The 26,424-nt window shown below is 36.7% G+C and overlaps 4 protein-coding genes across 8 annotated transcripts; 1 reads left to right on the plus strand and 3 right to left on the minus strand.

The window, feature by feature from the left end:
* Positions 1 to 487: 487 nt before the first annotated feature.
* On the minus strand, positions 488 to 4,893 carry LOC106868508 (uncharacterized). The gene is made up of 2 exons (XM_014913811.3): positions 3,696 to 4,893; positions 488 to 2,054 (listed from the first exon to the last, which is right to left on the minus strand). The coding sequence occupies exon 2, from the start codon at positions 1,631 to 1,633 to the stop codon at positions 779 to 781; it is 855 nt and encodes a 284-aa protein (XP_014769297.1). The 5' UTR covers positions 1,634 to 2,054; positions 3,696 to 4,893; the 3' UTR covers positions 488 to 778.
* Positions 4,894 to 6,173: 1,280 nt separating this feature from the next.
* LOC128251049 (uncharacterized) lies at positions 6,174 to 10,884 on the minus strand. 4 transcript variants are annotated; one of them, XM_089344603.1, is made up of 2 exons: positions 10,556 to 10,884; positions 6,174 to 8,510 (listed from the first exon to the last, which is right to left on the minus strand). In XM_089344603.1, exon 2 carries the CDS (start codon positions 7,820 to 7,822, stop codon positions 7,409 to 7,411), a length of 414 nt encoding a protein of 137 aa, XP_089200729.1. In that variant the 5' UTR covers positions 7,823 to 8,510; positions 10,556 to 10,884; the 3' UTR covers positions 6,174 to 7,408. The 4 variants fall into 4 exon arrangements, with proteins under 4 accessions (XP_089200729.1, XP_089200731.1, XP_089200730.1 ...); XM_089344605.1 differs by having other exon boundaries at positions 10,124 to 10,884; XM_089344604.1 differs by having other exon boundaries at positions 9,399 to 10,884.
* Positions 10,885 to 15,465: 4,581 nt separating this feature from the next.
* LOC149130660 (uncharacterized) lies at positions 15,466 to 20,577 on the minus strand. Of its 2 annotated transcripts, none has more exons than XM_089344489.1 (2): positions 20,476 to 20,577; positions 15,466 to 17,918 (listed from the first exon to the last, which is right to left on the minus strand). In XM_089344489.1, the coding sequence occupies exon 2, from the start codon at positions 17,519 to 17,521 to the stop codon at positions 16,241 to 16,243; it is 1,281 nt and encodes a 426-aa protein (XP_089200615.1). In that variant the 5' UTR covers positions 17,522 to 17,918; positions 20,476 to 20,577; the 3' UTR covers positions 15,466 to 16,240. The 2 variants fall into 2 exon arrangements, with proteins under 2 accessions (XP_089200615.1, XP_089200614.1); XM_089344488.1 differs by lacking the exon at positions 20,476 to 20,577 and adding an exon at positions 18,888 to 19,154.
* LOC128251047 (uncharacterized) lies at positions 19,160 to 25,136 on the plus strand. The gene is made up of 2 exons (XM_052977358.2): positions 19,160 to 20,239; positions 22,229 to 25,136. Exon 2 carries the CDS (start codon positions 22,602 to 22,604, stop codon positions 23,391 to 23,393), a length of 792 nt encoding a protein of 263 aa, XP_052833318.1. The 5' UTR covers positions 19,160 to 20,239; positions 22,229 to 22,601; the 3' UTR covers positions 23,394 to 25,136.
* Positions 25,137 to 26,424: the final 1,288 nt, after the last annotated feature.

The following is a 26,424-nucleotide window of genomic DNA, read 5'->3' on the forward strand; positions in this document are numbered from 1 at the left end:
CACCACCTCAGCCCAGGTCTTCCTGGGCCTACCTCTTCCACGGGTTCCCTCAACTGTTAGGGTGTGGCACTTTTTCACGCAGCTATCCTCCTCCATTCTCACCACATGTCCATACCAGCGCAATCGTCTCTCTTGCACGCCACAACTGATGCTTCTAATGTTCAGCTTTTCTCTCAAGATGATGATGATGATATATATATATATACATACACACTGGCCAAAATAAGTTTAAGACCGATCATAACAGTTCTAGTCCTTCATTAATTTATTTTTAACAAAACTATAAAATTATTTTACTTTTTACAGTTTATGTAGAATTTTTTTCATTTGTAAATGATATAGGCGTTATATATCTTTTTACAATCTGAATAATTTTAATGCGCAATTAATTCAAGTGATTAAAAATTGTCGGCAAAATAATTTTAAGACCATACCAACATTATTTTGTTTAAACTGAAAATTTACAACACAAATGATCAATGAACAATTTATTACTAGTGTCTAGTTCCATAACCATTTATTTTCAATTACAGCGGGACATGGAGTTCGACAAACGAGCACAAAAATCACTTGGAATATTCTGCTATATTTCTTCAATAAAATTATATAATTGGGACAAATTTGTTGGTTTTTAGCATGAACTCTTTTAGAAAGATAATTCCATGAATTTTCTATTGGATTCAAATCCAGGCCCTGTGGAGGCCACTCAATAACCACCATATTCTTGCACTCAAAATATTGCAAAACTTTCCTAGCCTTATGAACGGGGTAATAGTTTCTAAACTGTGTGTTTGTGAGTAGTTAAGGCAGTACTTCTAGAAAATGATTTGCCACAAATATTACAAAGGAATGGCTTCTCCCCTGTATGAATACGTTTGTGTTTAGTTAAGTTGCTACTGTCCGAGAATGAGTTACCACAGATATCACAGTGAAATGGTTTCACTCCTGTATGAATACGTATATGTTTAGTAAAATCGCTACTTCGAGAGAATGATTTACCACAGATATCACAGTGAAATGGTTTTTCTCCTGTATGAAGACGTTTGTGTTTAGTTAATTCACTATTTTTAGAGAATGATTTATCACAGACATCACAATTAAATCGTTTCTCTACTGTATGGATGCGTTTGTGTCTAGTTAAGTTGGTACTGTCAGAGAATGATTGACCACAGATGTCACAATCATATGGTTTTTCTCCTGTATGGATACGTTTGTGTGTGGTTAAGTTGGCACTTTCAGAGAATGATTGACCACAGATGTCACAGTGAAATGGCCTCTCTCCTGTATGAACACGTATATGTCTAGTTAAGTTGCTACTCTCCGAGAATGAGTTGCCACATATATCACAGTGATACGGCTTCTCTCTTGTATGGGTGCGTTTGTGAGAGGTCAAGTTACATAGTTGAGAGAAAGATTTACTGCAGATATCACAATGATATGGTTTCTCTCCTGTATGAATACGTTTGTGTCTAGTCAAGTTGGTATTTACTGCGAATGATTTACCACAGATATCACAATGGTATCGTTTTCCTCCTGAAGGATTCTGTTTCTGCACTTTTAAATTATCATTTTCACAGAATGGTTTATCACTGATATCACACTGATATGATGACTTTTGTATATCTTTTGACATTTCTCCAAGGAATAAAAACAAAACCAAATCCTTTAGCTGTTTCACTGTATTACATTAATCCCTTCAAATTATTCTCTGTCCATCCCAATATTTCAATGGTTTTCTTGTTTCTGTTTTTACACAAATACCGCTATGGTTACCAACTGTGATCTTCATCAATATCTAAAGATGCTGCAAACTCCTTTAGAAATATATTCAAGTTTAATTAGAATGCAAAAGCACCAGATAAAGAGATAGAGAAATGTTGCTATGAATCTCAAGTGAGAGCAAATATTTCATAGCAATTCAACCCTAGATTTATAGCAGTAGGGTTATTGTATCTGTTCCTTAAAACATTTTCCTTTAGTCTTTAAGACATGATGAATATTCCAGATGTACCCAATGTTAAAAAGGTTGTTTTGTGCCAATGTCATCCATTAATCTGAAATGATAAAGAAACAGCATTTAGATACAAAGGAGAGATCAAAATGGAAATGTTATAACATTTCTTTATTGATTAACAAATGACATCATATAACATTGGGCGAAATCTAAAAATTTGTAAACTACAACTACACCTTCACATTGTGTAAGATTATATCTTTTACCTGATCCAGTCATTACACTGTGGCCATGCTGGAGCACCAAATTGGAGAAATTTAGGCAAATGAATTGATCTCAATACTTATAAATTATTCTATTGGTTTCGTTGTTATTTATTGTATTCGTCTCTTTTGCTGAACTGACAAGTTACAGGGTCATAAACACACCAACACCGGTTGTCAAGCGTTGGGGTGAGAGACACACATTCATCATCATCATCATCATCGTTTAACGTCCGCTTTCCATGCTAGCATGGGTTGGACGATTTGACTGAGGACTGGTGGAGCTCGAAGGCTACACCAGGCTCCAATCTGATTTGGCAGAGTTTCTACAGCTGGATGCCCTTCCTTACGCCAACCACTCCGAGACTGTAGTGCGTGCTTTTACGTGAGTGTGTATACGATAGAGTCTTTGCAGGTTTCATCACCATGTGTAAGAGAAAAACATTTACTAACAGAAAATTATGTTAGTAAAATAAATTATCTTTAAAATAACTTAAAATAATTACCGCTTCCAGTGTTTCTGGTTTTCAATGAGAAACAAGTTCCAGGTAATCCTTCTTTGCCATGTTGTCATACATTGCAAGTATGCAAAACTTCCTTTGCCAGGAAAATTGGAAGAATAACACAATACACACCCTCTCCTTATTTCTAACAAAACAGACCCCTGTTTTTTTTCAGAAATAAGAGTGACCCCAAGCAAGAAGCTCACATTCACATTGAAATTGGGATTGTACATTTTGTGGGCAAATTTTCAAGTTTTAATACTTTATTCACAATATGTTTGAGATAATTTTTTGTAATAACATAATTTTCTGTCAGTAAGTGCAACAATTTTGATTTCGAAGAATTTAAAAATTTATTTGGAAATTATAGAGAAATAAATCGCAGAATTGGACTGTCCATATTTTAAAACCAAGAATGAAAAAATTGCAAAACAGTGCAAAGTTTTGGAATTAAGGAGCTGGGAAGTGTGTGGGTGGGGAAATTTAAAGAAAAAATTTTTTTATTGGATAATTGTATTAATTGCATCATGCAATTCTAAGACAACAAATTGAGCCATAATTGTGAAAATTCTTAAAAATAAAAAAGTTATGATGGGTTTAATACATGCCTGGATCAGAACTCTGCTGGCCTTATTTGTGTTTTTGATGATCGTATTTAAAAACTTGACGACCGATGCTGGTGTGTTTGCGTCCCCGTAACCTGGCGGTTCGGCAAAAAGACACCGATAGAATAAGTACTAGGCTTACAAAGAATAAGTCCTGGGGTCGATTTGCTCGACTAAAGGCGGTGCCCCAGCATGGCCGCAGTCAAATGACTGAAACAAGATTAACGTTCTCCTTATTATTTCTTGAGCAATTATTGAAGTTGACAAATGTCTGAGTTAATTAATTATGGTTCAGTTTGTTGTCTTAGGTATCACAGACTTCTGTTTACATGAGTGGATCAGATGTAATGTAGATATATTTTCTACTTACCAGTGGAATTTTTGATATAAAGTCCAAATAAAAAGTGAAGAAGGCCAAGGAAAGTTCATTGATTGATTTGTTGTTGATTAAAAGCCATTTCGCCTGTCCTGTTAAAAAGGGAACAACCAATTAACGATGTAAAGATGCGATCAAATGAAATTTTTAATCACGGAGATGGAACACCGACCCTCAATCATGCAGTTGGCCCAATTTTGCACACAAACAGTAACGATCTTCTTAACACGAGATAATTAACACAGAAGATATAATTAGATTTAGTTCAATTAATTAGAAACACAAAGAATAGACAGTGTCCTTGATAATTTTCCAGTGTCAATGAGGCCGGTGACATATTTTAAAAGTCCCCAACATAATATAACACCGAGAAACAGCTTCAACTATTTTTTAATTTCTATTTCTTTTACTTGTTTTAGTCATTTGACTGCGGCCATGCTGGAGCACCGCCTTCAGTCGAACAAATCGATCCCGGGACTTATTCTTTTTAAGGCTAGTACTTATTCCATCGGTTTATTTTTCTGAACCGCTAAGTTACAGCATGTAAACACACCAACATCGGTTGTCAAGTGATGGCAGGGGACAAACAGACACGAATACATGTATGAGGTTGAGTAAAAAGTAAGGAACGTTTTGAACCATGAAGAATTTGTACCGGATTTTTGCAGAGTTTCGAATTTTTTAAAAACATTTTTGACAATTGTTTGTTTGTTTACGTTTTGCTTGTTGGTAAAAGCCTAGAATGACCACATCCAAATCATTTAACTTTGCCAGTCTGAAGGAGATACTGGAAACAGAGGTGGATGCTGCATATTACTTTGAAGAAAAGGGGGATCTTTCTGATTTGACGGGCAACACTTTTCATTTATGTTTTATGTAGTGTTTTTGGTACCGAAACACTTTCAAACTTCGTATACTTGTATATTTTGTGTTATAGAACAGATAAAAAATTTTATATTCGAAGTTATTTCATGTAAAAAAATTGTCGTATTTCGGTAATTTCAACGTGTATTGAGGTGAAAACAATTACTGCCGTGGAATGTAAACAACATGTTCTAACGGTGTCATGGGATCTTTTTCCTTGAATAACATTAGTGCCGTAGTTTGTCAACAACAACTATCAGCGGTACTGTTATTTATGACATCGTTCGTGCGTTTGTACTGGTTTTAGGGTTAGGGTTCGGGTTTTAGAGTTAGGGTTAGTTTTAGGGTTATGATTATTTTTGCCATAACCTCACTCATAATCCTAACCCTAACCCTAAAATCCTATAACTCATAACCCTAACCCTAACCCGAACCCTAAACCTAACTCTAAAACCCGAACCCTAACCCTAAAACCCTAAACCCTTACTAGGGAATAATGATATAATTAAACGGGGCAAAAATTATTGTTTACAAAAACAGCAGTAACTGTATTCAGCTGAATAGACGTCAGTGATTGGTTGAAATTACAGAAATACGACAACTTTAACATGCAATAACTTATTAAGAAGAATTTTTTGTTAAGAAGGCTAAGAGAAAAAGTTGTTTTGTATGACACATTCTACCAGTATCCCAATTTTGAAAGTATTTCGTTAAGAAAACAAGTGGTGCCCGTCAATTCAGAAAGATCCGAAAAGGGCGTTATCCCTAAAAAAAAAGTCTAGTAAATCTAGGTACAATATGACTAAGGCAGTGGTTTGTGTGAATTTATACTGGCAATGGATGTAATTAATGTTTGTCAGTAAGGACAGGAAAAAAAAAAAGAGAAACATCGAAATTTCCATATGCACTCAATGTATCTGACTGCCAAATCCGCCGCAAGCCACTTTTTTCTTTCTGGAAATGAAAGGGGGAGGGCGGTGTGGGACCTGGAAGTTTCCATGAACTAAGAAAAGAAAGATCTGGCAGCTACATCTAACATGCCCTGCTACCACAGAATTATCTATGGCCTACTGCAGTTTCGAACATTAACGTTTTACTTACGTAACATCCGTGTTCTCATATATATATTTATATCTATCTATCTATCTATCTATATATATATATATATATATATATATATATATATATATATATATATATATATATATATATATATATATATATATATATATATATATATATATATATATATATATACTTAAGACTTAGTTGTGATCTGAACAGAACAGCTTCTGACAGAGAATCGGGAGCCCTTTTGGTCATTCTATTTTCCTTGCTGGAAGGGTTCCTAACCCATGGGCAAAGAGGGGTTAGATGATGGCGGTGGTGTTTTCAAAGGGCTGGCATGTGTAACCTGATCACCTCTGCCGATCAAACTCCCAACCCATGCGCTCCAGTTGCAACACTGATTCTGCCCAAATTTGACGTCATGTTACTTAGTTTGGTTTGAAATAAAGAACTTGGTTAGCTTAATAATCCCAACTTAATCCCGGGCAAAGCCGGGCTATACTGCTAGTAGTAAATAAAAATAAGAAATAAAAACATGACTTTTATAAGGTATTTATCTTTATTTAGAAACCTACAATGAACAGGTTACACAGGATACAACCTTAAAGTTGACACCGTTCGCTACAACGAAAGTTTATTATTGGTTAAAAAATAGACAGTTTCTCGATTTTTAAACATCTGTAACTTTTTCATCAAATTTTTTCTCAATAAATTCTTTGGTTCAAATGAATGTTGGCAATCTTATGTTACGAGTCCTTTTTCTGTCAAACGACCACATGTGTTTATTTACATCAATTCGGTAGTTTCCGTAAAAAGTGTTGGGTTAGGGAAGTGGGATAGAACGCGAAAGAGATAGAGAGGGCACGATTTCTTTTGAAGTTGGCATGTGTGTGTGTGTGTGTAATGTTGCTGTGTGTGTGAGAGAGGGAGAGAGAGAAGGTGACAGATAACTGGAATGTGTGTGTAAGGGAGAGAGAGAGAAGGTATTTTTTTCTTTTTGCTTGTTTGCTGCGTTTTTTTCTTTTTGCTTGTTGTTTGCTGCTTACCACAACCACTTCAAAAGAAATCGCGTCCTTTCCCACTTCCCTAAGCCAACACTTTTTACGGAAACTGCCGAATTGATGTAAATAAACGCATGTGGTCGTTTGACAGAAAAAGGACTCGTAACGGAAGACCGCCTGAATGTTTTCATGACAAATTTTCAGATTTTTTACGTCATTTTAAAAGGGGGCTGATTCTGTGACTCAAAGTATCTAGATCCAAGTACAGTGAATACCATCCTCCACAATTTGCTACTCATACGAAGTACATAGATATTCCAACAATTTCTATCAAATACACTCTCTTTTTTGAGCATTCCACATCCTCTTCCCAGGTGACAATAACTTATATCTCAGACTGTTGCACAAGTTTTAGCCATTTTGGAAAGAAAAATCAGAAAGGTTTGGAATGATTTCATCACCATTTACTTGTGCCAAAGAGCACACTTTGGATAGACATAAGTGTTGCATGGTAGAAATAAACACAATTACCAAACTTTCATTCATAAGGCCATTTATTATTCCATTTTGCTTTCCATTTCAATTTGTACATTTGTATTACCAACTGTTAACAAGTGCATGTGTAAAATGACGTCCTTTATTTTTTAATCATTATCTGATGATATCAAAATAAGTAGTATATTGAAAAATATAAATATTTTGTAGTAGGGAGCCATTTGTGATTCCAAGGGTCAAAAGAGAGCATCTGTCCAAAATGGGTTGAAAACCTTTATTCTAGAAAATAGACCTGGAGAAACTTCTGGACTTCATTTGGCAGAGGCTATAGACTGCCAATCTCAGTTTCTGATTGCTGGTTTCTGATTGCTCTAGTGATTTTGAAATCCTTACACTTCTCATGTTGGCTGCATTGGCAGCTTTCCTAGATTCAGCTTGTTCAGGTGTTTCCAATGCCCTTTTTCTCCTCTTGGTAAGAGCATTTGATGCTCTTCTGGATGCAGCTTGTTCAGGAGTTTGAGAGTCCCTAAGTCTTTGCATATTCTCAGCATTGGAAGCTCTCCTGATTGCAGTTTGTTCTGGGTTTTCATTCGCACGGGACTTTCTTTTCCTTGCTGCAGCCTTGGCTCTTTTTATTGCAATCTCTTCCTCTGTTGGTGGAGATTTATTTTTACGAGGCATACTGCTGCCCATGTAACAGGCAACAATAAACTACAGAAGAACTCTAGATTGATCGTTGCATTTAAGTATTACATTAATATTTAAGCTTACCTTTTAAAAGTTCAAGGATAATTCTTCTGTCATCACTTAATATAAAGAAAATTTGATGTACGTAGGTGCTTTTTGTACAAACAATTATTTCTATTTCATGAATGACTTTCGCTGGATTTCGCAATAAATTTCGATTATTCCCAAATTTATATCACAGTTGGTATGATGATTCTTGTGTATTTTTTGACATTTCTCCAAGAAATAAAAACAAAACCGAATCCTTTAGCTGTTTCACCCTATTACATTAATCCCTTCAAATTATTCTCTGTCCATCCCAATATTTCAATGGTTTTCTTGTTTCTGTTTTTACACAAATACCTCTATGGTTATCAACTGTGATCTTCATCAATATCTAAAGATGCTACAAACTCATTTAAAAATATATTCAAGCTTAATTAGAATGCAAAAGCACCAGATAATGACATAGACAAATGTTACTATGAATCTCAAGTGAGAGCAAATATTTCATAGCAATTCAACTCTAGATTTATAGCAGTAGGGTTATTGTATCTGTTCCCTAAAACATTTTCCTTTAGTCTTTAAGACATGATAAATATTCCAGATGTATCCAATATACAAAAGTTATTTTGTGCCAATGTCATCCATTAATCTGAAATAATAAAGAAACAGCATTTAGATATAGAGGAGAGATCAAAATGGAAATGTTACATTTCTTTATTGATTAACAAATGACATCATATAACATTGGGCGAAATCTAAAAATTTCTAAACTACAGCTACACCTTCACATTGTGTAAGATTATATCTTTTATCTTTTACCTGTTCCAGTCATTACACTGTGGCCATGCTGGAGCACCACACTGGAGAAATTTAGGCAAATGAATTGATCTCAATACTTATAAATTATTCTATAGGTTTCATTGTTATTTATTGTATTCGTCTCTTTTGCTGAACTGACAAGTTACAGGGATATAAACGTACCAACACTGGTTGTCAAGTCTTGGCGGTAGGGAAACAAACACACACATACTTGAATGTATATATGACAGGCTTCTTTTAGTTTCCATTTTACCAAATCCTCGTGTAGCGCTTCAGCCTATGGCTATAGTAAAAGACACTTGCCCAAGGTGCCATACAGTGGAACTGAACCCAGAACCATATGGTTGGGAAGCAAACTTTTTACCACACAGCCACACCTGGGCCCAGTAGGGGACAATAACATTCTTCTCTTACCAGGAACTTCATTGGTCATTGTTGTTTAGCCTTGGATCAGTTCTGACTGAACATACTTATATGATCACAGACGTTCCACTTATGACCATCCTGTCTTTCGGCGCCAAAAATTTCAAAGGGAAAGTGGATTAGTTTTTCGAATCTATTCTGCAATCTGGGATTATTATATATTATATATATTATACCCAGTGATTTTAAGAGGTATGAAAAAGATATTTTGTTTTAATATTGTACTTTTACTTGTTTCCCACACATACATAACACATTAGATGAATTCTCTATCATTCTTTATCTCTCCACAGACCTGTATAACCTCTGCATTTTCACCTATTCATTTCAAACTTCTTTGGACTTTCAACCTAATGTAATCCACGCTCTCTCGAAAACGCATTTCTGCGAAATGTTATCTAAACATGAGTAAAGAAACATCGAAAAAATTTGAAAAATGGTGGGGTGAAATTTCCGACGGTTCCACCCCACCCACCCCGTTTTCCAGACCAAAAATGGGGTCTGTGGCATATTACGAGGTCACTGTGATTCATTCAATGAAGAAAAAAAAAAAAACATTTCCAGGGATTCCAATATGTTCGGTACTTCCCCGTTTTTTTTCTGAACAAAAATATGGGGTTTGCAGCATATTAGGTGGTCAGAGTACTTGATTTCTTGCAAAAAAATCCGAGTTTTTTTTGTTAGTGAAAATTTTTTTTTTCTCAGGGAAAATCGTGTGGGTGTGCTTCCCAAAGGGGTGGTAAAATTTCCGAGGATTCCACCTCACCCCACCCCGTTTTCTTAATCCCCCCCAAAAAGGGGTTTGTGGCATATTAGGCGGCCACCGTAATTCATTCAACGAAAAAAAAAAAAAAAAATTCCATTGATTCCGGGATGGGGGGGGGGGCGCCCCCACCTTTTTTTCCGAACAAAAATAAGGGGTTTGCGGCATATTAGGAGGTCAGAGTACTTGATTCCACGCAAAAAAATCCGAGTTCTTTTTTTTTTTTCTTTTTTCTTAGTGAAAGTATCGAAATTTACCAAAACAACAAAGTCAGGTGGCGGTGCATATATGTAGGAATGCCGAGTTCAAATCCCGCCGAGGCTGAACTTGCCTTTCATCCTTTTAGTGCTGATAAAATAAATACCAGTTGAATGCTGGAGTAGATGTAACCGACTTTTTCCCTTCCTAGAAATTGCCGGCCTTGTGACAAATTTTGAAACCGATATTCAAGAACATTTTTGCCTACAACTTTCTCATCTTCGTCTGTCTCTCTAACGGTATCTATATTATTGAAAACAGTTGTGTTAAAGTGTACAAGCGATTAACGTTCTCATTATTTCTTGAGCAATTCTTGAAGTTGACAAATGTCTTGAGTTAATTAATTATGGTTCAATTTGTTCTTAGATATCATCACAGTCCTCTGTTAACATGTGTGGATCAGATGTAATGAAGATATATTTTCTACTTACCAGTAGAATGTTTGATATAAAGTCCAAATGAAAAGTGAAGAAGGCCAAGGAAAGTTCATTGACTAATTTGTTGTTGGTTAAAAGCCATTTCCCCTGTCCTGTAATATAGGGAACAACCAATTAACGATGTAAAGATGTGATCAAATGGAATATGTAATTAGGAAGGTGGTGGAACACCGATCCTCAAACATGCAGTTGGCCTAATTTTGTACACAAAGACTAACGTTCTTCTTAACATATAAGATATAATCAGATGTAGTTCAATGAATTAGAAACACAAAGAATAAACAATGTCATTGATAATTTTCCAGAGTGTCAACGAGGACGGTGACACATATTAAAAGTCCCCAACATAATATAATACCCAGACACATATTCAACTATATTAATGTACATTTTGAATTGTATTTCACCCCTGGTAAATGTTACAATCATAATCCAGCTAAATAATAATTACGTATTAACAAGCGAGTCTTAGCACAATCGCTAGACTTGCGAAAATAGCAGCCAAATACACCTGACATGTTACTTTTAGAAGTCTTTTGATTGCATTCTTGTGAAATTAGCTCAACGAATTAGAAAGACATTATTAAAGCGGTAGAGTCGATTATTTGATAATCTTCCCTTCAATGTCACGTCAGTGACACCAATATCCTTTGATACATTCAAAAATATGTTCAGGGTCACTGTTCCATTGCATTCATAATTAAATATTTCATTCGATCACACCTCTTACTTCATTAAATGGTTGTTCCCTCTTTCACAGGACGCAGGTAATGGCTTTTAATTAGCAACAAATCAATCAATGAACTTTCCACGCCTTTCTTTACTTTTCATTAACGGTGAGCTGGCAGAAACGTTAGCACACCGGGCGAAATGCTTGACTGTATTTCGTCTGCCGCTACGTTCTGAGTTCAAACTCGGCCGAGGTCGACTTTGCCCTTCATCCTTTCGGGGTCGATTAAATAAGTACCAGTTATGCACTGGGGTCGATGTAATCGACTTAATCCGTTTGTCTGTCCTTGTTTGTCCTCTCTGTTTGTAGCCCCTTGTGGGCAGTAAAGAAATAAGAAATTATTCATCATGCATAGGACTGAAGGGAGAAGTCAGGTGTTTATAATTAACAACTAGGATTTTCTGTAGAGTGTGTGGCTGGGCCAAGAACCAAACCAGACTGAAGGCGATGTGATGATGTAAACGTTAAAAGACTGGGTTGGAAAGTCTGGAAGAAGAGTTGAAGTAGAAAGTATTAATAAGTAGCTAGAAGGGAAGCTAGGCATCAGATAGGGTTGAAGCAGTAAGGAAGGGATTTTCACATGTTCTACAATGTTAGGGGTCATAAGACTATGTATGAGAGAAAAAGTGGCTTGTTATTGCACAGAAGTTTATTTGAAATCATGGAGGAACATTTTCCATTACTGTTGGTGGCAAGAGACACGGCAGGGATATTGTGAGAGGTTGTTGATGAAGGAGTACGCATGGGATCAGTTACCCAAACAGAGGGACCAGCAATTCAAGTTGACAAAAGTGTGGTAGATAGAGGTGTAGGAAAGTGGTTATACACCATTAGGTGTACACCGCTTCAGTACCTTAAATTTCTAGAAGAAACAACGGAACGCAGATTCTGAACTATCAACACAACAATATTTATTTACAGAGGAAATAGGCAGCACTTCGCCCTTTGGTTGCTGAGACACTGTCAATGATGTTGGTTGGTTATTTGTCTAGCTCCAGAGTTGGAATGTTGGAGAGAGTCTACTTGTATGTCTGAGCTCTCCGTCGGCCGGCGAGAAAGAGAATGAATAAGGGCGCGAAACTTGGATGTCGAATGACCATGCATGCGCACAAGACTCTTCCTGTGTTCCTTCTGGAACTAGTCCCTGCGCATGCGTGGATAAGCTTTCCGGATATGTCGTCTGCTATTAAGGCATCACTACAGAGGGATTAACAACATGAAAGCAGGAAAAGCTGCTGATCCATCTGGGATAGTTGCAAAGATGCTCGACACATCTGGGAAAGTAGGCATGTGATAGTCACCCAAATATTTGATCAACTAATGTATGAAGGTGTTGTTTTTGATGACGAGATCAGCAGTTGTTGTTGTTGGCACTCCGTCGCTTACGACGTCGAGGGTTCCAGTTGATCCGATCAACGGAACAGCCTGCTCGTGAAATTAACGTGCAAGTGGCTGGGCACTCCACAGACACGTGTACCCTTAACGTAGTTCTTGGGGATATTCAGCGTGACACAGTGTGACAAGGCTGACCCTTTGAATTACAGGCACAACAGAAACGGGAAGTAAGAGTGAGAAAAAGTTGTGGTGGAAGAGTACAGCAGGGTTCGCCACCATCCTCTGCCGGAGCCTCGTGGAGCTTTTGGTGTTTTCGCTCAATAAACACTCACAATGCCCTGTCTGTGAATCGAAACCGCGAGTCCGCTGCCCTAACCACTGGGCCATTGCGCCTCCACTAGATCAGTAGTAAAAGCATGCTAGAAAAGGATTATTTTAAATGCCCAGCTGGCTCACTAAATGTAGTAAAAAGCTATGTTACTGATGTGACATAATTAGATGAATCTGAAGTAAGCAAAAACCTCACACTACTTCCAACCTTATCACACCCTTTTGACCCAACACTCTTTCAGCTTGAATCCATCCATGATCTCCAAATTTCTCACCCATTTTTGATCTTCCATTCTGAAGTCTATCATTCTTTCTAATGCTATTTATCAGCCCCTCTCTCTTGAGCCACTTCTATTGACACCAATCTCTCATTCACATCACCTTTGCCCCAGCTCATATTTACCATCAATCTACCCCCGCCCTTGTTCATCACACACTACATTACCCTGACACACTTGTAACATTTAAACAGCCACCCTTCTTTCATTTCTGTATGCACACTCTTGAAATCACTGTTTTATTCCTTTTTAGTTTCCTCTGACACCTCATTACTGCCATCGTTCTGTCTTTTCACATCCAATCCAATTCCTCAAATTTACATTTATATTATGTGGTGGTGGTGGTGGTGGGGCATGGATTTTCTTTAGAGCCACAAACATCTTGCTGTCCATTCTATCAAACATAACTCTCTCAACACCTCAGGTAAAAACCACATCTGTCTCCACTATACTTTCACGTAGTCAAGGAGACATTTTACTTTTAGCATTTACATAGTGAACTCCCTAGTATAGCTCCCAAGGAAAAAGGAACACAAAAAATGTAGAAAACACCTGGAAAGTGGTTGGTGCTATGAAGAGAATCAATTCATAAAATGTCAACTAAATGTGGCGATCCAAAAGAAGATGGTGTTACTGTTGTTTACGAAGACATTCCTGTCCGTCTGTCTCTTTATACACATATCTGTATACCTCCAGTATTCAAGTACAATTTTTTATGCATGTTGTTTCACATTTATGTACTTACTCTAGTGTATCAGGCAATCACAGAGGAGTTCAAGACAGGTTGCCCCTGGGAGCTCCTCTATGCTGATGACCTTGCCCTAATTGCGGAGTCACTATCAGAACTAGAGGAGAAGTTTCAGGTGTGGAAGCAAGGTCTAGAATTGAAGGGCCTTAGAGTCAACCTAGCTAAAACCAAAATCCTAATAAGTAGGAAGGTAGATAAAACACAAACCCCTTCAGGTAGATGGCCCTGCTCAGTATGTAGAAAAGGAGTAGGTAGTAACTCTATAAGATGTACCCGGTGCAAGCTATGGACACATAAGAGGTGCAGCAACATCAAAGGCAGGTTAACTAGCAAGTTAGTTTTTGTTTGTGGCAGATGTTCAGGTGCAATAAAGACTGCAAACAAACAGGAAACAACTTCTATCTCATTCCAGGGTGAAAAACTAGAGGTAGTCGATAGCTTCCGCTATCTGGGCGACCAAGTTAGTAGTGGGGGTGGGTGCGCTGAAAGTGTAGCTGCTAGAATAAGAATAGCCTGGGCAAAGTTTAGAGAGCTCTTACCCCTGCTGGCGACAAAGGGACTCTCACTCAGAGTAAAAGGCAGACTGTATGACGCATGCGTACGAACAACCATGCTACATGGCAGTGAAACATGGGCTGTAACTGCTGAGGACATACGTAAGCTCGCAAGGAATGAAGCCAGTATGCTCCGTTGGATGTGTAATGTCAATGTGAATACCCGTCAGAGTGTAAGTATCTTGAGAGAAAAGCTGAACATTAGAAGCATCAGTTGTGGCGTGCAAGAGAGACGATTGCGCTGGTATGGACATGTGGTGAGAATGGAGGAGGATAGCTGCGTGAAAAAGTGCCACACCCTAACAGTTGAGGGAACCCGTGGAAGAGGTAGGCCCAGGAAGACCTGGGCTGAGGTGGTGAGGCAAGACCTTCGTACATTGGGCCTCACCGAGGCGATGACTACGGACCGAGACCTTTGGAAATGGGCTGTGCGTGAGAAGACCCGGCAAGCCAAGTAAGATCGTTGCCAGTGCCCCTGGACTGGTTCTTGTGCGGGTGGCACATGAGATGCACCATTTTGAGCGTGGCCGTTGCCAGTACCGCCTGACTGGCTCCTGTAGGATTTTCGAGCGAGATCGTTGCCAGTGCCCCTGGACTGGCTTGTGCGGGTGGCACATAAAAGACACCATTTCGAGCGTGGCCGTTTTCGTGCGGGTGACACGTAAAAGCACCCACTACACTCTCTGAGTGGTTGGCGTTAGGAAGGGCATCCAGCTGTAGAAACTCTGCCAAATCAGACTGGAGCCTGGTGTTGCCATCCGGTTTCACCAGTCCTCAGTCAAATCGTCCAACCCATGCTAGCATGGAAAGCGGACGTTAAACGATGATGATGATGATGATGATATATATATATGCATAATTATATGTAAATGTAGGAGCCAAGGAACCAGGCGTAGGAAGTTAGTAAGTTTTGAGCATCAAAGAACAACTTTCAGGAACAATATTGGTTTATTGACATAGAAGGTTGTAAATCTTTCCAATATCGGAGTTTGGTAAACTGGAAAAAGTTATTTCATAATTCATGGTTAGCAAAAGGTGTTCAGGTCTATCTATCTATATATTCATACACACACACACAACTTTATATGTATATATATATATCCTCTTATGCTATGAAGAAATATTATGTTTAACACTTTATTGATATTATAACAAATGATGCAGTGATATTATTACACATCTCTGAGAATATATTTCTCAGTTATTTACCCAACAATATCTTTCCTATATCCTGGAAATATGTTATATTGAATATTTATGAGAATGTTTTTTATTTAAAATATTACAATAACCTGTTATCTCACCAATGTTGATATAACTGTGGTGATATAAAATATAGTGATAACAGCTTGTCAATTAGATCAACCCCATTACACAACTGGTATTTAATTTATCTATCCTGAAAGGATGAAAGGCAAAGTCAACCTCAGCAGAATTTCAACCCAGAATGTAAAGACAGATGAAATATAGCTAAGCATTTCACCCAGCATACTAACGTTTCTGCCATCTCGCCGCCTCTTGCTAGAAATATTACGAAATGGTTTATCCCCGGTATGAATATGGTTGTGTCTAATTAAGTTGCTAATTTCTGAGAATAATTGACCACTGATATTACAGTGATATGGCTTCACGAGTATGTTTATGAGAAGTCAAGTTATACAGTTGAGAGGAGGACTTACTGCAGATATCACAGTGAAATGGTTTCTATCCTGTATGAGTACGTTTGTGTCTAGTTATTTCACTACTCTGAGAGAATGATTTACCGCAGATATCACAGTGATATGGCTTCTCTCTTCTATGGCTACGTTTGTGGGAAGTCAAGTTACATATTTGAGAGAAAGATGTACTACAAATATCACAGTGAAATGGTTTCTCTCCTGTATGAATACGTTTGTGTGTAGTTAAGTGACTTTTATGAGAGAATGATTTACCACAAATATCGCAGTGATAAGGCTTCTCTCTTGTATGGGTACGCTTGTGAGAATTCAAGTTACATTTTTGAGAGAAAGATTTACTGCAGATATCACAATGAAATGGCTTCTCTCCTGTATGAATACGTTTGTGTGTAGTTAAGTTGGTAGTGTCAGAGAATGATTTACCACAGACATCACAGTGATATGGTTTCTGTCCTGTATGAATACGTTTGTGTCTAGTTAATTCACTACTTTGAGAGAATGATTTACAACAAATATCACAACTGAATCGTTTCTCTCCTGTATGAATACGTTTGTGCCTAGTTAAGTTGCTACGTTCTGAGAATGATTGACTACAGATGTCACAGTGAAATGGTTTTTCTCCTGTATGAATACGTTTGTGTGTAGTTAAGGTGGCACTTTCTGAAAATGATTGACCACAAATGTTACAGTGAAATGGTTTTTCTCCTGTATGCATACGTTTGTGTGTAGTTAAGTTGCTGCTATCCGAGAATGAGTTACCACAGATATCACAGTGATATGGCTTCTCTTTTCTATGGCTACGTTTGTGAGAAGTCAAGTTACATATTTGAGAGAAAGATTTACTGCAAATATCACAATGAAATGGTTTCTCTCCTGTATGAATACGTATGTGTTTAGTTAAGTGACTTTTATGAGAGAATGATTTGCCACAAATAATACACCGAAATGGCTTCTCTCCTGTATGAATACGTATGTGTTTAGTTATTTCACTACTCTGAGAGAATGAGTTACCACAGATCTCACAGTGAAATGGTCTTTCCCCTGTATGAATACGTTCATGTTTAATTAACTCACTGTTTTGGGAGAATGATTTAGCACATATATTACACTGATATGGCGTCTCCCTTGTATGCGTACGTTTGTGTCTCTTTAAGGTGGTATTTATCAAGTATGATTTACCACAGATATCACAAGGATATCGTTTCCCTCCTGAAGGATTCTGTTTCTGCTCTTTTAAATTATCATTTTCATTTAATGGTTTATCACTGATATCACACTGATGTGATACTTCTTGTGTATTTTTTGACATTTCTCCAATGAATAAAACAAAACCGAATCCTTTAGCTGTTTCACCCTATTACATTAATCCCTTGAAATTATTCTCTGTCCATCACAATATTTCAATAGTTTTCTTGTTTCTGTTTTTACACAATTATTTTTATGGTTATCAACTGTGATCTTCATCAATATCTAAAGATGCTACAAACTCCTTTAGAATTACTTAGAATGCAAAAGCAAATAGAGAAATGTTACAATGAATCTCAAGTGAGAGCAAATATTTCATAGTAATTCAAGCCGATATTTATAGCAGTAGGTTTATTGTTTGTGTTCCCTAAAACATTTTCCTTTAGTCTTTAAAACATGATAAATATTCCAGATGTATCCAATGTTAAAAAAGTTGTTTTGTGCCAATGTCATCCGTTGATCTGAAATAATAAAGAAACAGTATTAGATACAGAGGAGAGATCAAAACGGAAATGTTACAACATTTCTATATTAACTAGTAGCATAACCCAGCGTTGCCAAGAATTAAGCTTTTCAAGCGGTTTGTTTCAAACCAAACTAAGTGACATCAACGTCAAATTTGAGCGAAATCCGTTGAAATTGGTAAACGATTGGTTGAATGTGACAATTTGATTGGGAAATCCCGTAAGGAATCGGGGATCTTGTTCAAAACGGGGGCACCAGTATTTTCTTAACGAAACACTTTGAAACTTGGGACACTGGTAGAATGTGTCATATAAAACATCTTTTTCTCTAAGTCTTCTTAACAAAAAAACGTACATCGCAAGTTATTTCATGTTAAAGTTGTCGTATTTCTGTAATTTCAACCAATCACTGACGTCTATTCAGCTGAATAGAGTTACTGCTGGGCGGTCATAAAAATGTTATTCCCTGTGACATATTTCATCCGGTTTAATCGTAATTTATACGCATATATTGTTTATAAAATAAATTACGCTGTGCGTATCTATGTGTGTAACAATTTTAGAGTTCGGATTAGTTTTAGGGTTGAAATGTCAGAACTAACGGGGATTAATACGATATACACCGTTACAGCGCTAACTGTTTTCAACTGAATAGACGTCAGTGATTAGTAGAAATTATCGAAATAAGACAATTTTTTACATGAAATAAATTCGAATACAAAATTTTTTTTCTGTTCTATAACACAAAATAGATAAGTATACGAAGTTTGAAAGTCTTTCGGTACCAAAAACACTACATAAAACATAAATGAAAACTGGTGCCCCCGTTTTGAACAGGATCCGGAATCGGTTTATTGATTTTTCCACTCAGCGATTGTTTCCGTTTTGGAGAACTTAAAGCAGTCAAAGATCCCATGAGTCCTAAGTGACGCTGGCAGATGCAATGCAGATATATTTTATACTCACCAATAGAATGTTTGATATAAAGTCCAAATTAAAAAGTGAAGAAGGTTGGGGGAAAGTTCATTAACTAATTTGTTGTTGCTTAAAAGCCATTTCCCCACGTCCTGTAAAATAGGGAACAACCAATTAACGTTGTAAAGATGTGATCAAAGGAAATATTTAATCAGGAAGGTGAAAGAACACCGATCCTCAAACATGCAGTTGGCCTAATTTTATACACAATAAATTTAGTTCAATTAATTAGAAACACAAAGAATAGACTGTGCCCTTGATAATTTTCCAGAGTGTCAATGAGGCCGGTGACATATTTTAAAAGTTCCCAACATCATATACACCCAGAAACAGTCTCGGCTATATTAATTTTATTTCTTCTATTTCTCTTACGCGTTTGACATCGGCCATGCTGGAGCACTACCTTTAGTCAATTTGTTCGACTAAAGGTAGTACAAGGTGGGTAGGAATGAGTGGGGCAGAGGGAGATATTGATCAACTATTTTATCTCACCCCAGCCGCACATCTCATCTGTAATCCTAAGCAGGTTGTCCTACAGGAAATCCTCGTTGTTAATCAGAAATACCTGACTTCTCCCTCCAGTCATATGCATCATGAATATTATTTTCTGTTAATGAAAAGGGTAGAAAGGCGTGGAAAGTTCATCGATCGATTTGTTGTTGATTTAAAGCCTTTTCCCATGTTCTCTAATATAGGAAACAACCATTCAACCATGTAAGCTGTATTCAAATGAAATATTTAATTATGAAGGTGATGGAACGTGTTTTTAATGTATTAAATAATGTTGCTATCTTTTAATATTGACGTCATTTCAAACGAATGGAAGATTTTCAAATAATCAACTCCGCTGCTTAATCAATGTCTTTCTAATTCGTTGAGTTAATTTCACTGAAATACGACCAAAAGCCTTCTAAAAGTAACATGTAATGTCAGGTGTATTTGGCTGCTATTTTTACAGGTTCAGTGATTGTGTAAACCCTCACTTGTTGATACGTAATTACTATTTAGCTGGATTATGATTTTGGCATTTACTAGTGATGAGATACAATTCAAAACATACATTAAAAGAGTCGAAGCTGTTTCTTGGAGTTCTATTACTTGGGGGAACTTTTAATATATGTCACCGACCTCATGGAAACGCGGGCAAGTTATCAACTACGTCGTGCATTCTATGTTTTTGTAATTAACAGAACTAAATATAATGATGTGTTAATTATCTCGGATATAAAATTGGGCCAATTGCGTGTTTTACTATCGGCGTTCCTTCACCTTCGAGATTAAATATTTCATTTGATCACAGCTTTACATCGTTAATTGGTTGTTCCCTACTTTACAGGCAAGCGGTAAGTAGTAAAACTTTAACCGTAATTAATTAACTCATACACTTGTTAGCTTTAAGAATTGCTCAAGAAATATTGATAAGAATTTTAATCGCCTGTACATTTGTAATACTACTGTTTTCAATAATATGGATACCGCCAGAGAGACAGGCGGAGATGAGAAAGCTGTAGGCAAAAATGGGTAATCTTCAAGTTTAGGGGGATAAAAAATATTCAAGGGAAGTAACTGAACGTCTTACCAGTATTCTCCGTACATCTCTGTTTATAAATAAATCACACACGTGATTTGATTGACGTTAGGGTTAGGGTGTGATTTATTTATAAACAGCTAGAAGAAAACGGATAATACTAGTAAGTCGTTCAGTTATTTCCCTTGAATATTTTTATTTATTTTTTTTCTCCCCCTAAACTTGAAGATTACCCAAAAATGTTCCTGAATATCGGTTTCAAAACTTGGCAGAAGGCCAGGGCGGAGACGGACTATATGTAATCTGAACCTTTCCCCCCCTTATTATTATTATTTTTTTTTACAGAATCCCACGTTTTAGGCTATGGAGATTCCGTTTCTGAAAAAAAATTTTCAAAAATCTCAAATTCAAAATTTCGATCCCCCCTCCCTCCTTTCTTCATTTAAAAATATTTTCCGGAATTTTTTTTTTTTTAGAAATGCGTAAAAAATACGGAGATTATGATTCTGAAAAAAAATTGTTTGAAAAATTTCAATCCCCCCCCCCACCACCACCACCAAGCAGGCTATTTACATGCTAGAAATAACAGCCAAATCTCACAAAACTAGTGTTAGGGTTAGGGTTAGGGTCAGGGTTAGGGTTTGAGTTAGGGTTAGGTTTACACTGTGGATCTATATAAAAACCTGGGGGAGGGGGGGTGAATCGAAATTTTGAAATTGAGATTTTTGAAAATTTTTTTTTCGGAATCGGAATCTCCATAGCCTAAAACGTGGGCGACCCTAGGACTTATTCTTTGGAAGCCTAGTACTCATTCTATCGGTCTCTTTTGCCGAACCGCTAGGTTACGGTATGAAGGCCAATCTAGGTATGTGGGTATTTCTTGGTAGGGGAGGTAGGGGATAGTAGTGTTATGAGGATGGGGGATAGATATATGTATGTATGCATTCATTATGAATGTGTTAAGTCAGCTGGCCCAGGGCTAAACAATAAGCCACTGTGAAAGTCATTGTAGGGTCCCTTCAGCTGCTAGAGACAGCAGTTAAGTTCCATTCAAATTAATACTATCTACCCTGAAAATTGAAGGCTATGTTTGTTGATGTAATCCCGAATAGATAATGTCTGAAGGAAAGACAGGATGGTCATAAGTGGAACGTCTGTGATCGTAAGTATGTTCAGTCAGAACTGATCCAAGGCTAAACAACAATGACCAATGAAGTTCCTGGTAAAAGAAGAATGTTATTGTCCCCTACTGGGCCCAGGTGTGGCTGTGTGGTAAGAAGTTTGCTTCCCAACCATATGGTTCTGGGTTCAGTTCCACTGTATGGCACCTTGGGCAAGTGTCTTTTACTATAGCCATAGGCTGAAGCGCTACACGAGGATTTGGTAAAATGGAAACTAAAAGAAGCCTGCCATATATACATTCAAGTATGTGTGTGTTTGTTTCCCTACCGCTAAGACTTGACAACCTGTGTTGGTACGTTTATATCCCTGTAACTTGTCAGTTCAGCAAAAGAGACGAATACAATAAATAACAATGAAACCTATAGAATAATTTATAAGTATTGAGATCAATTCATTTGCCTAAATTTCTCCAGTGTGGTGCTCCAGCATGGCCACAGTGTAATGACTGGAACAGGTAAAAGATAAAAGATATAATCTTACACAATATGAAGGTGTAGCTGTAGTTTAGAAATTTTTAGATTTCACCCAATATTATATGATGTCATTTGTTAATATAGAATTGTTGCAATATTTCCATTTTGATCTCTCCTGTATATCTAATACTGTTTCTTTATTATTTCAGATTAACGGATGACATTGGCACAAAACAACCTTTTTAACATTGGATACATCTGGAATATTTATCAGTTTTTTTAACAACAAAGGGTTGAATTACTATGAAATATTTGCTGTCACCTGAGATTCATAGCAACATTTCTCTATCTCTTAATCTGGTGCTTTTGCATTCTAATTAAACTTGAATATATTTCTAAAGGAGTTTGCAGCATCTTTAGATATTGATGAAGATCACAGTTGGTAACCATAGAGGTATTTGTGTAAAAACAGAAACAAGAAAACCATTGAAATATTGAGATGAACAAAGAATAATTTCAAGGGATTAATGTAATACAGTGAAACAGCTAAAGGATTTGGTTTTGTTTTTATTCCTTGGAGAAATGTCAAAAGATATACAAAAGTCATCATATCAGTGTGATATCAGTGATAAACCATTCTGTGAAAATGATAATTTAAAAGTGCAGAAACAGAATCCTTCAGGAGGAAAACGATACCATTGTGATATCTGTGGTAAATCATTCACAGTAAATACCAACTTAACTAGACACAAACGTATTCATACAGGAGAGAAACCATATCATTGTGATATCTACAGTAAATCTTTCTCTCAACTATGCAACATGACCTCTCACAAACGCACCCATACAAGAGAGAAGCCGTATCGCTGTGTTATATGTGGCAACTCATTCTCAGAAAATGGCCACTTAACTAGACACAGACGTATCCATACAGGAGAAAAACCATATGATTGTGACATCTGTGGTCGATCATTCTCTAACAGTACCGACTTAACTAGACACAAACGCATCCATACAGTAGAGAAACGATTTAATTGTGATATCTGTGATAAATCATTCTCTAAAAATAGTGAATTAACTAAACACAAATGTCTTCATACAGGAGAAAAACCATTTCACTGTGATATCTGTGGCAAATCATACTTGATAAATACCACCTTACAGAAACACAAACGTACACACACAAGGGAGATGCCATATCACTGTGAGATCTGTGGTAAATCATTCTCTCAGAGTAGCTTGTTAACTAGTCACACACGTATTCATACAGGAGAGAGACCATTTCGCTGTGACATTTGTGGTAAATCATTCTCAGAAAGTGCCAACTTAACCAGGCACAAACATCCATACAAGAGAAAAATCATTTCACTGTGATATTTGTGGTAAATCATTCTCTGTAAGTAGTGAGTTAACTAGACACAAACGAAGTCATACAGGAGAAAAACCATTTCGCTGTGATATTTGTGGTAAATCATTCTCTGTAAGTAGTACCTTAATTAATCACAAACGTATTCACACTGGAGAGAAACCATTTCGCTGTGATATTTGTGGGAAATCATTCTCTATCCATAGTGGCTTAACTACTCACAAACGTACTCATACAGGGTAAAAGCCATATCACTGTGATAACTGTGGCAAATCATTTTCTCAAACAGGTCACTTAACATTTCACAGACGTATTCATAGAGGAGAGAAACCATATCACTGTGATATCTGTGGTAACTCATTCTCGGATAGCAGCAACTTAACTACACACAAACGTACCCATACAGGAGAGAAACCATTTGACTGTGATATCTGTGGTAACTCATTCTCAAACAGTACCAACTTAACTAGACACAAATGTATTCATACAGGAGAGAAGCTATTTCCTTGTAATATTTGCAGCAAATCATTCTCTCAAAGTAGTGATTTAACTAGACACATACGTACCCATACAGGAGAGAAACCATTTCACTGTGATATCTGTGGTAAATCATTCCCTGGAAAACGTTCCTTGATGGAACACCAATGTAGGTGAAAAGCCATTTCACTGTGATATCTCCGGTAAATCATTTTCTCAAATGGGTCACTTAATAATTCACCAACATATTTAGTAGTAAGGAGAGAAACCATATCTCTGATGTCTATAGCAAGTTATTCTCTCAAAGTACTGAGTTAATTTGACAATTATATTCATGGAGGAGTAAATCATTCTCTTAAAAAGAAGTAAGTGTGATTGTGTGAATGGAACTGAAGTGCATGGGATTATCGTGTGTGTGTGCACAAACACATAGGCTTGTGAGTGTGTATGTGTACAAGCAGCTGTGTGTGGAGTGATGTCTGTTTTGTGTGTGGTTTAAAAGACAATTCTTTCTCCTATTTAAAATTATGTCATTTCCATCATTACCCATAAAGCAATCTCTATGGAAGTTGTTCCCACATTCTTCACAATCATAGCATTTTTCTCTGATGTTCATGCCACACATTAGTTCACTCTCTCCATCAAATTGACGTTGTCTGAACAGGTGCACACAGGTGTACCATGCATCAAATGTCAAAGTGATCACAGAGCAATGTGAGATAAAGTGACTTGTTCAAGAACACAATGCACCACTCAGTCTAGGAATTGAAATCGTGTTTTGTTAAATCTCTGTTCATCACAAAATATTTCCTACACATTTCACAGTGGAATGGTTTTTCTCCTGTGTGACTACCTATGCCAACTGCATCATGAGAATTAGCCATAAATGGTTTTACACATATTTCACAATGAAACGGTTTCTCTTTACTGCGTGTTTCTTTGAATATGAAGACTTCATTTTGCTAAGAGAATGTTCTGCAATATTTAGAAATAATTTAAGGTAGAAATCTGGCAGAATTCTTTAACCTTTCATACATCTATACCAGGGGTGGAGAAACTTTTTAATGCGGCGACCAAACGTTTCCAAAGCAAAAGTTCCACGGGCATTTAACAACTTCTAACTCTCATATCCGTACAAATCTTGTATATATATATCTATGTATAAGTTTAACACATTAAATTAACGCGTAACATCTTCATTAACGCCGCCACTGAATTTAGGACGTTTATATTACTTCCAAATTTGGTATATTAAAATAATTTCCCATATTAAATCCAATTTTGTTATTTAATTGTTCCAGAAGAGTTGCAGAAAAATGTTACTGAGGTTTAAAGTTTAATCAGTTTTACCTAATTGGAAAACAGGATTTGTAAGCTGGCCATTTTCTGCATGATAGGTGTCTATCATGAAATGAAAGCAAAATCATTAGGAGGAGGAATTTTCATTAACCAAAGCAAAGCATTACGACGACCAAAGCTGAAACTCATGTGGAATGGTCAAACAGTTAAGTAAATAATTTAAAAAGGAAAAGAATCCTCAACGAAGTTTTTTGGCAAAAAATTGCACAAATATCTCCTGATTAAGAAGCTTAACTGTCAGAGAAGGCATGCCCTGACATGGAATAAATAAAAATTTGTAGAAGACACTTTGTTGTAAAAATTGCCTGGCAACGATGGGCTATTCAACTAGTATATATATACATATATATATATATATATATATATATATATATATATATATATTTGCATGTGTATATGTATATATATATATATATATATATATATAGTCAATCCAAACATGAACAAGCAAGAAAAAACAACGCGGGGACGTGGAATAAGTACAGTGTTATTGGACGCTCAGGAAAGGAAAGAAAAGAAAGGGGATTTCACGTTTCAAGCAGAAATATAGAAATAGTCCAAAGAAGGGAAGACGGAGAAAGAAAAGCACTAAAAGAGTACCAACATTGCTATATATATATATATATAGCAATGCTGGTACTATTTTGTACCCTTGTTCATTAACTTATCTTTAGGTTTTAATTGATAATGGCCCACCTATGTTATAATATATTTAATATATTGTATTATTTTATAAATATATATATAGATATATCATCATCATCATCATTTGGCGTCTGGTTTCCATGGATTACACTGTTTAACTGGAATTGGTAAACCGGTTCCAGTCTGATTTACATATACACACATTTATAGACGCATGTATTTGGCATTGGTATAAAAGACTGCGGTCAGTGGTGCCATTGGGAATACTTCCTAAAGACTGCCGCCTGGTACAATATTGAAACGAGACGAATCACACAAGTACGCATTCACGTGTGTGTGTGTGTGTGTACTTTTAATGATAGTACTGCGGCCAAGCTGGAGCACCACCTTAATTCATTTTCTATTAGTTTGTTGTTGCTTTTTGACAGGAAGGTGGTCTATGATTGAGTTTTCTAGCAGATCTTCTCTCCTGATTGCATCCTTGACTGGTTGACTAATACAGTATCATCATTAAGAGTTCATCCAATGATTTTGGGGATTTTTTTTTTAAAAATGGTT

The sequence above is a fragment of the Octopus bimaculoides genome, chromosome 28, assembly GCF_046866305.1.
Source record: "Octopus bimaculoides isolate indiv1 chromosome 28, ASM4686630v1, whole genome shotgun sequence".
Classification (NCBI taxonomy): Eukaryota; Metazoa; Mollusca; class Cephalopoda; order Octopoda; family Octopodidae; genus Octopus; species Octopus bimaculoides.